Source organism: Astatotilapia calliptera, chromosome 20 (genome assembly GCF_900246225.1).
Source record: "Astatotilapia calliptera chromosome 20, fAstCal1.2, whole genome shotgun sequence".
Classification (NCBI taxonomy): Eukaryota; Metazoa; Chordata; class Actinopteri; order Cichliformes; family Cichlidae; genus Astatotilapia; species Astatotilapia calliptera.
The window spans coordinates 14,627,044-14,643,828 of NC_039321.1; the positions used below are offsets into that span (position 1 = coordinate 14,627,044).

A 16,785-nucleotide genomic window follows, 5' to 3' on the forward strand; every position below is an offset into this window, starting at 1 on the left:
AGAAAGACAGCAGAAAAAGAGAGAGAGAGAGAGTTTTGAGATGTGAGAGATTTGTGACGTTTAGCGTGTTTGGAGTGTGTAGTTAATGTGTTGTCTTGTGTAGTTAGCGTGTAGTGTTGTGGATAGTTTTGTGTTGTGTGTCAGAACAATGAGGCGACTGCTGTCTCCAGATAAAAAACAGGATGAGTGACACACCTGCTGCTGTCAGACCTGCAGGTATCAGGTTGTGATGTTCTCCTTTATAGTGGACAGAAATTATTTTTTTGGGAGTGGCACAAATAATTTAGGTAGCATCCTATTGAATGCAGAACAGCTGATTGTTATGTAAATAGTTTGAAATGGTTATTAAAAAATGGGGTAAAAGGTAAATGGCTGCTAATAACTTTGTTGTTTGCAAAACTTGTGCATATGATTTTAAAATTGACAATTTATATTTACATTTAAAGTTCTGAAATATGATTCATTAAACATATTTGTGGTTGTTTCTACTTGGATTTTATGTTTTTTGTCTGATTTTAGATCAATTGTGTTAATACAGTATGTCAAAATGAAAACATAACTGTAAATTCAGACACGCGAGGTTGTGCTGAAACAGATGATACCAAACAAGGCAAAGTAAATCGTTTTTAAAGGAGAAATGTAGAGGTAAAATCAAAAGTGGTTAAAATGGCCAATTATACCCTGGACCCCAGAGGGTTAAACTTTTTTTTATAATGCGGTAGTTACTTTTAAAGTAATTAATTACTTTTAGAATCTTGTAACTCAGTTACTAACTCAGTGACTTTTTTGAAGAAGTAACTAGTAACTATAATTAATTACTTTTTCAACGTAACTTGCCCAACACTGATCCCCACTGATGCACTGGTGCCTGTGTTTGACTCCAATCAAGAGTACAATCTCATTCATCCTCCATCTTCTGCTCTATAAATTCATCCAACCAGCAACCACCTACTCATCCACTGTACCATTCCTCCACCAGCCCATTCATCCATCTAGGCACGTCTTCTTTTGTTATCAATTCTTCCCACTGAACCATTTCTACACCCATGTCTGCTCACCATCAGTGGTATTGGACTGTAGTCGCCGGCAGAGACCCTCTGTGTCTCCATAGCTGTCCTCTATCTTCTGTAGGGCATCAGCCCCTCGGAGCTCCATCAGCTCCCTGAGCTCCTTCACTGTGACCCCAAAGTCTCCCCCTGCATGGCTGCCATCTGCCCTTCCTCCTCCTCCACCCCCACCTCGTGTCCCTTTGGGGTAAAACTCCACAGCGCTGTTTGCCATTTCACCCATTGTGGCTGTTGTTGACATGTCAGTAAAAGGTTTTGTGTGTGTGTGATTTTCTTTCTCTCCGTTGTCTACTCAGGCCCCCTTTGGTTTGGATTCTGGAGGGTTGTTCATGTGCTCAACAGTCCTGTTTCTGACTAAATGTTTTATTCAAAAATGATTTTATATCAGGGTAATATGTATTTTTTTCACTTTAATGTCTTGGCAATAGTCTCTCACTGCTCCTTTAAATCTCCATAACTGAAGAAGGCTGAAGAGGAGGATGAGGGGGTGAAGGACAGCGAGCAGGGCCACTTCAGAAGCGTGACATCTGAATGAATCCAGCTTTCTCTTCCGTCGTCTCCTCTGCGACTCAACTCTTTCCTTGTTTCTGTCCCCCTCCCTCCAGAGTCACGGCCAGTCCATGGACAGGCGCAGGTACGGTCAGGTGGACCAGCTGTTGGGCTTACTGATGGGGATGAAGTGATGATGAATGGATGGAGAGAGGGGCGATCAAGGCAAAGGCGGCTGATAAATAAGAGACAGGATGTGGAGCCAGTTCAGAGGTAGCTACACCAGGACCTAAGAGCAAGAGAGAGAGAGAGAGAGAAATTACCAGCCTGTTCTACTAGTCTCAGTCATTGAGATTACATCAAATCATTTCTCGGGGCAAGTCGGCAGAGTCAGATGCAAAACTGGTGCTTTCTATGCAATAGTTAAAAATGAAAGCATTAATCTTAACATAAATAAATGTACAAAGAGGAAAAAGTCACAATAAAACCCTGAAATGCAAAAACCAAAGATCATCACCCATATAGTGTTACGTTCCCCTGAGGGGTCTAGGCAGTTAAGGGGAAGTAACAAAAAGTGTCCAGGTCAGAAAAAGGAGTCAAGGAGGCAAAAGGGTTAAATTAAAGAGTTTTATTAAAGTAGCTCAACTAAAAGAGACGGACAAGCCGCTATCACCATTTAAGAAAACAAACAAAACTCAGGCGTTGGTCAATAAAGTAAACCCTATGTCAAAAAGAGAGAGCAGCTCACTAACTGCAAATATACCAAACACTCAGCTCACTAGCTGCAACCACACTAATGGCACTCTGGCCCAGAGCTCACCTTTCCCTGGGCTTAAATCTCTTTAATTACTGACGAGAGTCAGCTGCACAAAAGGGAAAGGTGGCACCTCAGGCAGAAGAGGTAGTGGGACACGCCCACACAGGCACCTTCAGGAGGAGGCCCAGCTAGGGCCGTAACACCCCCTCCCATAAATACAAACCCGTGGTTTGTCACATGATTATGATAACCAAAGCAACTAATCAAGTCCGTAACCGTTGCATCACCAAATTGCAGGCTTTCCACCTACCAAACCCCATAGCAACGGTTAGGCATTGCCTGCGGAAGCTGCCAACCCCATCTCAATGGGTTCATAATACGGACTGAGGGTCGCCGCAGACCCTCAAAATAGTGTCCCATGTGATAGCCAGGGCTTGGAACGATCACATGTGGAGAACCCAGGAGGCAGCTAGCAGGCTTTACTGAAACACAGACATGTTTGTTAGCAAGGGATGCAGGTCTGAGGGGTGGTTTTATACATGATCTTTCTCCCTGCAAATCATTTTGAGGACCGGAGAACCACGACTAACTTTTCTCAAAGCAGGCCCTTTTTGCTTTGAGTGGGCTTTCTGTTTGAGTTTCAATTTCAAACAGTTAGCAACGAGGTGTCCAGGTTTGTGGCAGAAGAAACAAAGCTTCGTTTTGGGTCTCGAAACCACAACTTTTTCAGCCTTGTCAGCTGGCCCACTCTTACCTCGCCAAGATGTACTATGGCACAGAGGGGTATCACATTCTACAGCATTTATTTTATGACTTAGGGTGAACTCATCTGCCAGTGTGGCAGCCTGCTGTAATGTGGAAACCCTTTGTTCACTTAAAGAAAGAGCAATACACTCAGGAACAGAGTTTTTAAAATCCTCCACAAGCATGAGCTCACGTAACGACCCCAAACTGTTAACCTGGCTTGCAGAGCACCACCTACCAAAAAGCTTTGCCTTCTCCTGAGCAAAGTCAAGGTAGGACTGACCCTGTGCCAACTCCAAACCTCGAAAATGCTGCCTACAGGCCTCAGGTACAAGCTCATCGGCTAGGAGGACGGCACTTTTAATCTTTTCATAAACTAGGCAGTCATCCCCGGACAGACCAGAACAAGCTTCCTGAGCCCTACCTGTGAATTTACACAGCAACATCACCCCCCACACGTCTTCAGGCCACTGTAATGCAGTTTCTATGCTTTCAAACACACTGAAGAAGCTCTCAACACTGGATTCACAGAAAACGGGAACCAGGTGGATGTTATTACTTACAAACAAGCTTCTAGACACCTGTGCACTAATAGCCGTATCATCCATTTCAGGGGCGGAGATATAAGCTGGGGATGAGCTGTGAGCAGTGTGGGGTGTTCTTGGTGTGTAGTTATCCTGCCTGAAGTGTGGAGTTGTGGAAAGAGTATAGCTGCTTTAGGTGAGAAGTGTGGGCTTGTGGGCCTCGGCAGCAGTAAAGCTAGCTGCTGCTAGTGATAGGGTGAGCTTGTGGGCCCCTGGAAGTGCCTCCTCGTGGTGTGGAGTTTTTGTTTGGTTGTTGTGTTCTTTGTTGTTGCAACCTTTTTTTCCCTTTTTCCAAGTGTTATTGGTAAAACGGCGTTGCCGGCTCTTTATGTTAAGATTATCTATAATAAAGACTATTTTATTTACCAAAAACACCTGTCTTTTTTCCTTTCATTCTGTTCTGGACTCATTTGTTACTGGTCCCCTCACTCGCATGCCTAGACCCCTTCGGGCGGACGTAACACTGTTAAAAGATTTTTTAGTACAACTTTGGTAAGCCACACTGCTTGATGGATTGTCAGAGCATTACAGCTGCCATAGTGAGGATCTTCGCGGAGTAATCTGGGTCCAAAACTCCATCCTGTTCAGGTCCCAAAGTCAAACGAACACTAAGAGTTAAAAACGGTCTAAATTATTTCATCTTTAAGAAAATCATCAGCGTTGCTGCTTTATCGGGTGTAACAATTAAGTTTAACATCCATGCATCCATGAAAACAGAATTTATTAAATTTAACGGAGTTAGAAGTTAACAGGAAGTTAGCTCGCTAGTTTACACCTAAACATTTCATACCATGTTCTGACTGAAAGATTTTTGAAACTAATTAAAACGTACAGCTCTGCTACCACTTCCAACATAAATGAAGACAGAAAACTAAACAGCAGTGGCGTTTTCAGGGTTACTGAAGTTGGACTACCTGGTATATAATATTGTGCTATGTGATTGCTAGCGACATAGCTATGTTAGTATAACATTAGCACAGTGAAGCTGGAGGATGAACGCCAACTTTTTTTCCACTCAATAAAAGTTAACGTGAGGGATTCTGGTGGTTGGGGACAAATGCAATCGCATAGCAGGATGCTATACACGGGCCAAACTTCAGTCAGGAGAACAACTGAGATTACTCATCCACAATACGAGGTTAGTTATTAATATACTGCAACAACATGGGAATAGAACAGCTGCGAGAGAATTCAACATTAATGAATCAATGTTACGGAAGTGGAGGAAGCGCAGTTTTTGGCTTTCCCCATATTTCAAAAGTGCTTTATCTCTTTGCTATGACTGTCGCCCGCCATAATTTGCAGATGATAATGGTTTTAGCCGCTGCGATGCTTTCGACCAAAACAGGTGCAGCTTGATGACATCATCAACATTGCGCTATCGCGATAGAGTGATATAGTCAAAATCTCTATCATTGGCCAAATTTATATCGTTTCTATCGTATATCATTTATATCGCCCACCCCTACTGTAGACCATTGTCAATCAATCTCGTGCCGTGTCTCCTCTACAGTACAGAATGCGTTCAGCTTGTCAAATTTACATAAATCTTCGATCGCTAGCAGTGTGACTCTGAAGTGCTGTACTGTATGTCTGTAAGTTTTCTCCCCAACAAACACAACAATGTCGTGTTTTGCACCGTCAAAGGCAACCGCGGGTGCCTTGGTTTCATTCTATAATACTAGAGTAATTTTTCTACGAAGGTTTGAACTTTGAGTGTTTAAACAAGTGAGAAAAGTGTGAAAATGCTCATGCCTGTCTGAGAAAAGTGTATAATGTGTGTAATGAGGAGTTTTACAGCCTATAATTGTAAAAAATAAAGTTGGCTACTTCGCGGATTTCACCTATCACGAGTTATTTTTAGAACCTAACTCCCGCAATAAACGAGGGACCACTGTAACACTCAAAGGTTTTGCTTTAGTTTGCTATTTATACCCTTGTTATTAATTTAAAATACAGTTGTTGCAGTACATTTATAATGTTCAGCTTCTGACAGAAATAATATTTAAACCATAATTGACCTTATATTTTCACATCTCACTTAAAATTAAAAAGGAAGAGAAAAAGTCATCCTTGTATTTTATATCATGACATATATCAATATGAAAATAGTTAATTGTTTTCCATATCTCCCAGCCCTACTCTGGTGCTTTGTTGCTCAGTACTTCTCTGTCCTGTCCATGTTACTGAGCCACAAGCTGTGGGACAGAGAGCTTTTTATCGAAGATGTAAAATATTGGTCCCAAATTCAGAGCTCTTTCCTCCCTTTCCTTAAAGTGGGTCTGAGAGGGTCTGCTCATTTCAAACTTAATATGCTTAATCTCTACTGTTTACTGTGTGTGTACTCTTTCATGCTTCACAGTTAGGGCTGCTCAATTAATCGAATTTTAATCTCGATTACGATCTGGGCTTTCAACGATCATTAAAAATGACTGAGCCGATTATTAGCCCCTCCCTCGTGCTTTACTCTCGCGCTGCTCCGTGTGGCAAATCGAGCGCACCTCTCTGCGCACCTCTCCGCTGCTCTTAATTGTTGTGACAATTAAGAGCAGCGGTCCCCAACCTTTTTTGCGCCACGGACCAGTTTATGCCCGACAATATTTTCATGGACCGGCCTTTAAGGTGTCGCGGATAAATACAAAAAAATAAAACGAGTACCGGTACCGAAAAAAAGAAAATTTATTCATAACACACGTGAAAAGACCAAGGAAAAACGAGTAAACGATAAAAACGATAACAAAATAACGCTGAAAACCGATAAAAACCCTGAAAACCATACGTTTCACACCTGAGCCTCAACTCTTGCGGCCCGGTACCAAACGACTCACGTACCGGTCCGAGGCCCAGGGGTTGGGGACTGCTGATTAAGACTACCCGAGGGAAGCTCGGAAAGCTCGGAAAGCTAAGCAGAAGTTATTTGGAGAGGAGAGTGACTGCTGTTGGTTGAAAAGAGAGGTAAAAAAAACTTCAGTGGTGTGGAAACATTATGGGTTCGCGGAGTCAGACGTGGATCAAGTAGACAGAGTGTGTAAACTTTGCTACAGAGCAACACTGCAAAGTTCACTAAACATAGATGTTTGCATTTTTCATTTATTTTTTATATTGCAAACATTTGCACACTATTTTATATTATTTTTTGACAATCTTTAAAGTCATTATTCAATACATTGTTATTGTTAAATAAATATCGTCAAATAATCGAGATCTCAATTTCAGTGAAAATAATCGTGATTATCATTTTTTCCATAATCGAGCAGCCCTATTCACAGTTCAGAGTAATCTTACACTAATCATTTATGAAGCTCCTCAGCTGATGCTGATCTAAAATAATCTGTTTTCAGTCCCCTACCGCTCCCTTTCAGATAATTTTCTTCTGATTGGCTGCCCCTCACAAAGTTTTATAAAGTCATGTGAATAAGGCTTATATGCGTGCCACCAGACCTACTCTCACTGACATCACACAGAGTCAAACAGAAAACAAAAGACTGTGTCAAAGTACGTGAGTGGAGCAGTCTGAATCCTGAGCTTTTCACTCAGACCGATTACTTACATACGATAACCACATTAATTGAAAGACTGGCTATGTTTTACAGTATCATGCACCTTTGGAACAGTATACAGGGAACAGAAATACGGGTAAAGCAGAATAGACCCATTTAAAAACAGAGCACTGCAGTTTTTTATTTCTTAGAGAGGACTAAACTGATGTTTTACAGAGAACTATTTACAACTGTGGGTCAAAATGCGAATGTGTGCAAACGTGGGAGAGCATGTCACCCAATGTAACACTGTGCCTAAATAGCAATAGTGGGGTGGTTTTTCTACAGCCATCCATTCTCTAACTTCTTTACTTCACAATAGAGGACTTCACACAAAGTACGTGTGAGACGTTATTCTTTAATTCTACCACTCAATAAAATAGTTTTGTATTTACAGCACTGCACTGTTTTAGCCCTACTATCCCCGGGAATCTTGTCCTGCATCATACATGGGGTCACCATATGGTTATAGGGCAGCCACATGTCCTACTGTAGAGCCCCTTGATGTAGTTGGGAGGTCTGTGATTATTAATGTCGTGGGAACTCACTGAATTTGCAAGTAATTTTAGCTGGTTTGGTTTTACATCAGATGGAATTTTCTAATCCCATCCCTAATGTAATAGCTCCAGCGGTTCGCTGGGGCTATTACATTAAAAAAGGGGGAAAAAATTTGAAAAAAAAAAACTGAAAACGCCACTGGTGGGGAAACTAGATATATTCTTTTTCCTGCTTTGGATATTTTGATATTTTTGTGGGACTTCTAAACAGTAAGCTACCCTGTCATACTCCGGTAGTATTAATTTAGACCAGTTGAATACACTACATCTGGAATTTCCTGAAGTGAGCTCCTCATCTTAATCTATTGAAAAACAATTTCCTAATCACTGACATGTTAACCTATCTCTGGGACAAATTTCATTAAAATAAATCTGACACCAACAACACTCAGCATCGCCTAGGACAGCAGCACATTCCTTTCTCTTTCCACTGCACCAACACTAACGAAGCTTCATCCTGCATGAGCAAATAGCACCACCTTTAACTATTCTCAGCATCACACATGACACATCAGATTCTTTTTCCCTATAAGAGTATTTTACATGTGGACGAGCAGAAAAAACCCCAAAGTGAAACTGATTATTAATTCCTTTTCTCCTCCCTCCTCTCCACTCTTCAGTCTCTGCCTCTTGCATCTTCTCCCTCCCCTTTTTCTTCTCTTCCCTGTCATCCTTCTATCCTGACTGAGAGTGTTAGTTTATGACTGAGTCACCCTCCTTTGCCTTTGAAGCTTCTTCTTGCTCTATATCTATCTTTCTGCTCCATCTATATGGTTTTACCACCTTTTTGTGTTCTTCCATTCTGTGTCTTGTGGTGTCTTATTGCTTGTTATTATTTTTACCTATTTTTACCTCCGCCCCAATCCCAACACCCCTTTCTTGCTGCTCTCCCCGTCTACCTGCTTCCTGCTACTGCAATCATTTATTTAGTCAGCCAGTTGCACATTTTCTTATCCAGCCTGATGTCTTACTCACTGATTCCGTCTGATTTTGTAACAGTCACGTAACAAACAGCTTCTGTTCATCGTCCAAACTACTGCACCCAACTCTGAATGTGGCCTTCTGCTTGACTCAGCTTTGATGTGTGCAACACACAAGTGCATGTAAGGCTGCATTACATACATAGCAAAAAAAGAGAAGCACTTTGTTTTGTCATGCATTTCTAACTCTTATGCACACAAACCTTTAGGCACAGGATGCAAGCATCACAAATGGACAGTAAGCACACAAAGACACAAACCCTCATGCCCAGAGACATCAATTATATGATCTGTCATGACGCACACAAATGTGTCATACACAACAACGCTTTCAAAATAAGAGAGTCAGCAAAGGGGGTAGGGGTGTCCTGTCCTGACTGAAAATGTGTCTGAACATGAAAAGAGTCAAACAAAAGGTCACCACAATTGTCAGCAGCCTGCCCATTTATACTGAATGCTGGACCTGCTTGTCCACACACTATCCCTTAGAGGGTTGAAGCAATTTTATTTTTTTTAAAAAGAGAAAGTGTCTGTTCTGTTCCCTCTGGTGTTTTCTCTTCATTGCAGCAGCAAGGAGGTTGAGAAGTGTGCAGAAGACACAGGAGAGAAGATCCTCATGGGATTTGAATTCGGGCCAGGAGGTCCATGTATGCTTTCTGACTTTGTATGTGTGTGTGAGTATGTGTGTTTATGTGTTGTGTGTGGTGGATAGAGGCAAACCAGGCTCCACAGACTTGAGCATGTGTAACTGAATAAGTTTGTGTGCAGCAGTGTGTTCACGTTTCTAAATCTTGTGCACACTGTTGTCATCTGTGGTGAGATTGTCCACATTCCATGTATGCGAGCGTGTCAGTATTCCCTATAGCTCGCTGCAGTCCACCTGTGCACCTGCAGTCCTACTTTCCGAAAGGCCCTCTGGTGGGGCCTTTGTATCTGGGCAGCTGCCTGCCTGGCTTGGTGCCAGTCACACTTCTGTTATTCCCCAGTGGGAATAGCACACTTAGAATTTAACACAGTCAAGAGGCTGAAGCCATTAAAGGTGGGCCGCCAACAGGGCTTAGATATCCACATTACGGTAGAGCCCGTTAAAGAAACAGGATAATGATGAGGGGGGTGGGGATGGAAAACGTTTGAGAAAGACAACAAAATGTGGGCATAAATTAGGGGAAAGAAAGAATGAAAGAAAATGGCCTAGTGATAACTAGTTAATGGGTACTATCGTGTATCCATCTGTATCCATCACATCCAGCACTGATATACTCAAGGTATCCCATGTCCTTCCCACATGAGCGCATATACATCTCCACCCACCCAAAGCTAAAGTCACATTCACACACATTACTAATTCTTGGTGCACCTGGAACTGCCTCATGCAACAGTGTATTTCCCATTCAAAACGACCTTTCCTGGTCACCTTCACACTTACTCAAGCTTCATCTCTCGGCTCATCTTCAACACATACAGCAACAAGAGGAGGTTATGAATAAAGTCGAGACACTTACACGGCAGGCCCGCTCAAAGGCAAGGAGAGACAGAGTGAAGCCAGTGGTGCGCCACTAGCTTACCCGATGTCCCTCCGCAAGGTTACTGGCCCGGCCACCGCCGGCCCACTCTGCCTAACTCACACCCACGCGACGCCGGGCGACATGTGAAGATCCCTTGGGCCACGGATCATTACCGGATCAAAATGAAACCTCTCCGCAGTTGGCGCTGCAGGTGCGATGCGCCGTAACCGAGACAAACAACGTAACTGATCCCAAATAGCCCTTACATGTCTGCTGCATACAGCGCCCGGGAAAGGCAAGAGACAGGCGCGAGAACAGCGCGTGCTGCTCGGTGATAATGTGGGACTGTAGCCCTTCATCAACTGACACGGGACACGGATGAGTGGACGGATGGAAGGATGAATATATATGTAGATTTACACACGCGTGTGCACGCACATCGGCGCGTAGACGCGCGTACACGCAGGCACACACTTCCTTATAATGTCATAGCGCTGCTCGCCAGGTTATTATGGTATGCTCTACTGTATAGGCTTTATTATAGCTGTGTAAGGCCTGCGATGACAAATGCCACATCAGGCCATGTTGCATATTCTGTAAGCCCGTAAAAACCTCCCGACATGCGAGTAACGAATCACAGCGAAAGCAGCACATCTTCCCCATTAAAAAGGCGCTCGGGTACCCGGGGTAAATAACAGTGACGCACGCGAGCACGCACGGACTCATCGACTCACCGTCCAGGCCGAGCTCAAGGACATCAGCATCAGCGCGCGGGTGGGGAGGCAGAATCCCCGTTAATCTGCGTGTGCGTGGAGCGGAGAATGTCCCAAACCGGATGAGAGGACACGGGGGGACAGGGAATGCGGCAGCTCCCGTTGCCTGGAGTCCGAAGGAGTGAAGGGATGAAAGTCGACGGCCGTGCGGGTGAATATTCCGCTCCGCGCGGTCACCTGACGGTTGGTCGGCGGAGTTCTGCGGCGGTTGGAGAGAGAGAGAGAGAGAGAGAGAGAATGCGCCGGTTGAGGGTTTAAACACCTCCGTTGTGGGGAGGGGGCGTCCGTGTGCCTGGACGAGGATAGCTACTCCCTGCTATGAAAGCAGCTAATTTAACCAAATTCGGCGAACTGTGAAGGGCAGTGGGAGAAAAAGGAAAGAAAAGAAACGTGTGAGGAGAAGCTCATGCGACATCTTTGCAGGATGAGGAGGAGATTGAGCTGCTACCAGAGCTCGCGCGCACAGGAGCTCAGTCTCAGCATCCGTTAGAGGGGGTTGAGGAATGCTCTGTACGTCACCCCCACCTACTCGACTGCGTCATGACGACACCAGACACACCGCAACGAACGTTTTTCCTCTAGAGCAGTCTCTGTTATCAGTTGGCATCTAAAGCCATCTTTTAAAAAAATCCCAGCACGGGCACGCATTGATCTCAACATTACCTTTTAAAAATAAAGCTTCCAGTCGTTCACTTATAGACCTAAAGCCACAAACTAACCATTCTAATCCACTTCACCACTGTTCAGGTCCTTAATTTGGCTTAAATCGAGTTCTCCAAATTACCAAAATAGGCAGCCTATTTTGGTAACTTGGAGAACTCATTTTATGCCAAATCAACTAACGGCAAATCTTATAACAACGGAAAACATCAAAACTCTTATTCTGCAAACAGCAAAATATGTAATCCAGCACCTTTAAACAAAATGGCAATTAGTACTACATTTAAAGAACACGTGGATCAGATCCTGTCCATTTAAATTCACTACAATCTTTAGATGTCTGGCATTTGAGTTACGAACACTTTATACAGAAAGAACACCGACATTTTCCTTAAAGGTTTACATAAATGGTGTGGTGTTTGTGGTGATATGTTATTTTGCCAAATGTGTGCATTATGATATGCCTTCACTAGCTGGGACCACATCCTCATTTAGAGTTTCAGGTAGATAATGGTTAAGCAAGAATTAAGGCTGCAGTTTAGGGACAATCTTAGCTTCTGGGCCAGGCATAGCTTCATGTGCTAATGAAAGGTAAATGAGTTTTAAAAAGGGAGGGAGGATGTGCCATAAAAACAAGTAAAAACAACAAACAGCTTGTCTTTCAGGAGGTGGGGGGTCATATACAGACAGACAACTGGAAGGGGTGTGTACAAGGTGTTGGCCCACTCCTGAAATTCAGATAAATTGTCTCGAATTATTTTGTCTTGTCCATCCAAAGGACATTATTCCAGAAGTCTTGTGACTTCTTCACATGCAGTTTTGCACCTCTAAGCCATGCTGCCATGTTCTTTTTAGAGAGGAGGCTTTCTTCTGGCAACCCTTCCAAACAAGCCAGACTGGTTCAGATTTTTTGTTATTGTACTTTCATGAACTTTAACATTTAACATGCTAACTGAGACATGTGGAATCTGAGATATAGTGCTTGGGTCTTTCTGTTTTTGGGTATTTTTTTTTCTCTCTCTGAGCATTGCATAGTCTGACAGGACAGCCAGTCCTGCGAAGATTGTGACGTTGTTTTAACACACACCTGAATGCTCCATACAAGCAAACTGCCACAACTTCTTTTATAGAGGTGTTCACACTTGCTCGTTGAGTGCTCGATTAGCAGCACCTGGATACTAATTACCTTCTTAATTCCTGGCAGCACTAATGGTATACTTACCTTTCACAGGACTGCATAGAGTCCCGTTAACACTTGTTTTGTTGTTTATCATATTACTGTAGTAGCTCTGTTCCAGTCTTACTAACCAACATTTGATTGTATAGAAGTCTGTGAGAAAACAACACATTTTAATGACCTTGTATTGCCCCCTAAGTAAACAGTGTCCTGATGACTTTAAATTCTCTATAATGCCACACAATGTTTCAGGTAGGCCTGCTTTGTTGTAGAAAAGTTACTGTTACCAGCATGCAGAGTCATTTGGTTTCTTAGTTGCTCTTTGTTTCTAATTTCAAAACACCAAGAAGGCAAAAGCTAAATTCTCAACTTAAAGCTCCAAAACGAGACTTCACTAAAGAACAGGTGGATAACTTCATTGTGTATAGTTTACAGTCAGATAGTTTTTTTTGTTTGTTTTTTGCTTAAGTGTGTAAAATCTTTAAACCTCTGCCATTTATTTAAATAAAGTTGTGAGCTTTGTTACAACAGCCAATCTGAAAACTGACCGAAAAGACAAACACTATGCGTCTTTGTTGTTACTGTTGTAATCTTAGTTTAGTACCAAATGATTGAAAAAATGGCACAGTAAATTTTCAGCAAGTTGTAATTATTTTTGATTGTGGACAGACCTACTGCCTCTATAAAAATGCATTAGAACATTTGTCTACTTTGTAGCAATACAACAGCTGTACTGTAATACAAAATTCCCTGTAAGGTGGCAGAGGGAACAAAATGGTGTCTGGGGAGAGCCAGAAATATGTCTTATTCTAATGTGTCACACATTCATCTTTAAGTTCACCTTTGCAAAGTAAGGGAAATGTTAGGCAGTCGGCCAAGCCGCTGAAAACCGTATAAGACCTACCTAGTACCATCTGAGGTCCTCCACTGCAGTACAGGATACTAATGAATATACCATGTTACTCTCCAACTTTAAACTTTAATACTTTAAAGCTAACATGCAGACAGTAGCTGTGCTTAACTGTGCTTGCATGCTTAAGCAATTTGCTTGAGCACCATTTGTATCCAGTTAATTAAAGCCCTTCCTGTTCTGTTTGCAGTGTGTGGTTCTGGGAAATCTCCTCTGGGGCACAGGAGAAGATGAGTTTATATTTCTGGAAGCAGCAGCAATTCTTATGACATGAATGGAAAAGGATGCCCTGTTATGTGGAGTGAGATCAACTGAAGAGACAAAGTGTTCTTTTCATGCAAACTCTATGAAGTCAAGTGCAAAAACAATTCTTTTCAGAGTCTGCACATACAAGCCCTGTAGATAGTGGCCTCCACACATTGGGAAGCTGGTCCACAGCTCATGTGTCTGGGTGAGAGGGACCAGAGTTAATCCCACTTTAGAAGCTGGGGGCTGTTCTTCTGTTCTCTGCAACTCCACAAAGCTCAGGAACTGTCCACTGTGCTGAAAGCTTGCATATCCTGGCGCTGAAGAACAGAGAGTCATCCACATGCATGGCTACTGTTGTACAGCATTATACAGCACGCCAGTGTGAGGAGAAAGAGGAGAGGAGAAATGTATTTATAGATGAATCAAATGAATTTATTAATAGATATCCTCTACACTGCAGGGAGATGGACCACAGACTGTCCATGCACACACACACACACACACACACACACACACACACACACACACACACACACACACACACACACACACACACACACACACACATACATCTTGATGAAAGCTTTGGTGCTGATTTCATAGTTTCATCTTGTTATCTTTAATTCAAGTAAAGTCTTACGTCTTTATTTGAGGTTCACATTTGTGTTGTTAGCTCAATCACAGTTGAGAGTGATTTGCATTCCACATGATGAATGAGAGATAGTATATCTTGATTTCAGGAGTTGGTTCTCTGTCCATATATGACTCCCCTGTACTAAAAGCTGTTTGTTCTTGTTTTAGTGCCCCACCCTCCCTCCGTCCCTTTTTCAATTCATTTACCTCTCATTAGTACATGAGGATCTGGCTTGCCTGGGAGCCGGCGCCAGTCCCCTCTGAGCCCTTCCCCAAACTGCAGGCTCAATTCATGCACACACCATCTGCCATTATCTACTCGAAACACTGCCAAACCTAAACGTGGATGTGGTCCCAGGTAATGAATTGTAATTCCTTTGCTGATCGTTTTAATCTAGCACCAGCCTCAGGTCAAAATTTTATCCTGTCAAATTCTGTACCTTACTGATAATTATCAACATGCTGGAGACATGCTTATGATTACAAGTTAACAAACAAGCTCCTGCTTCCATTTAAGTTTCATTTGAGTTTAATTAAATTTCCAAAAAATTGAGAAGCTGTAAAAATTTATATTGCAGAAAAGACAGTGCAAAGTCACATAGTGGAGCTACTGAAGTCTCCGAGGAACAAGACACAAAATTCTGATATGACGCCTCTTATTAAACAAACCTTTGTCATTTGTCATGATGTGGCAGGTAATTGAGGGGATCCAGTGAGTGAAATATGTTCATCTGCTTTAAAAAAAAAAATTAAAAAAAAGCATCTCAGCAGTAGATATTGTAGTTAACTCTTGCATTAAAAAAGAATAAAAAAAACAACAACAACATATTTTCTAGTCAGACTGAAAAGACGACTCAGGATATGATATCATCTGATGGATGATACAAATCTTTTTTTTGTAAATATATACTTTCCCACCTCGTACCAAATTTGAATATTATTCTTGACAACTGGATCACCAGCGTTCGTTTACAGGTTTTTCATATTAGCATATCCGCTCAAAGCATGGCTACATCCAAGTAAAGCTTCCAAGCTGCTGGCATGCCTAGAGACTCTTGGCCTTGAGTCTTAACTCTTAATAAATTATAACTGAAGATGTTTTTTCAGAACACTTTGTTTTTGTTATATAACATCTATTTTTACAAAGAAATGCTTCACATTTGAACAGTTTCTTTATAATTATATTCCCACTAAGAAAGGCTGTGTCTCATAAGGCCTTGACAGACCTTCAGCTGACAGTACGATGGATTTTTCTGTCTGCTGACCGATCCATCTTTTCATTATCGCTCTGTTTACACGAACGATGAATCATGCAAACTGCTCTTTTTGCTCCTCCCCTAAATACTAAGACCAGGCACACACGCACACACACAAACTGACAGACAAACTTGCTCTCTTCAATCTATTGTCTGTGCATTAGGCATTTAGTGTGTTTAGAAGCACTTGGTTGATCTCTCATAGGTCTGAAGCTGAAGACTGCAGGGCTTTTATCAGGTCAAGGACACTCAGCTCCTAGACTGCAGGCTTGATACAGCTTCAACATCCCAAACTGTCATTTTGATATAAACACTCGTGCACATGGAGATGCACATGAACACAGCTGGTTGTGTGAGTGTGACCTTCTGACTTGCCCTCAAGCCCAGAGTAAAGGCTGAAGTGATGTGTAAGCAGATCAGAAGTCGACAGAGGAGAGGGGAGGCCATCCAAGCAGGCTGGAGAGTGCTGAAGTGCGATACAAAGATAAACTCTCCAATCCTCCACTCGTCATTTTACCTTCATCTTTGCCTCCTTCTTCTCCTCACCTACCAACCTTACTTCCACTCCTCTCACATCCATCTATGTTGCTCTCCTTTCTCCCTACTCCTCTGCTCCTTCCCATCTGATGGTTAATTTATGGAGCCTGCCTGAACGTGCACCTTCTCCATTATTAATACAACATTAGGGAGACAGAGGGAGGAGGACAGCAGAAGGGAGGAGAAGCAGAGAAAAATGTGGGAGATGCAGGGACACAGGACAGACGGTGAAAACAAAAGCAGTGGAAGGAAGCTGAGGATTTGGGCAGAGGGATAAGTACGGAGATGGACAGGAACAGAGAGAGAAGAAAAACAGAGACAAGGAAGACAGGAAAGGAGCAACTGAGGAGAGAAGCAGACAGATTTTT

At 42.6% G+C, this 16,785-nt stretch overlaps 1 protein-coding gene across 5 annotated transcripts in view; it reads right to left on the minus strand.

Moving 5' to 3' along the window:
• Positions 1 to 11,566, minus strand: part of atp2b3b (ATPase plasma membrane Ca2+ transporting 3b) — a 103,218-nt gene extending 91,652 nt beyond the window's left edge. For 2 of the 5 annotated variants that reach the window (XM_026155336.1, XM_026155340.1), the window contains exons 1-2: positions 10,957 to 11,565; positions 1,059 to 1,845 (exon numbers count right to left, since the gene is read on the minus strand). In XM_026155336.1, the coding sequence (XP_026011121.1) occupies positions 1,059 to 1,308 (250 nt within the window). In that variant the 5' untranslated portion in view covers positions 1,309 to 1,845; positions 10,957 to 11,565. Of the gene's footprint in view, positions 1 to 1,058; positions 1,846 to 10,956 lie in introns of all 5 variants that reach the window. The other 3 variants (XM_026155338.1, XM_026155341.1, XM_026155339.1) reach the window with 2 other exon arrangements.
• Positions 11,567 to 16,785: the final 5,219 nt, after the last annotated feature.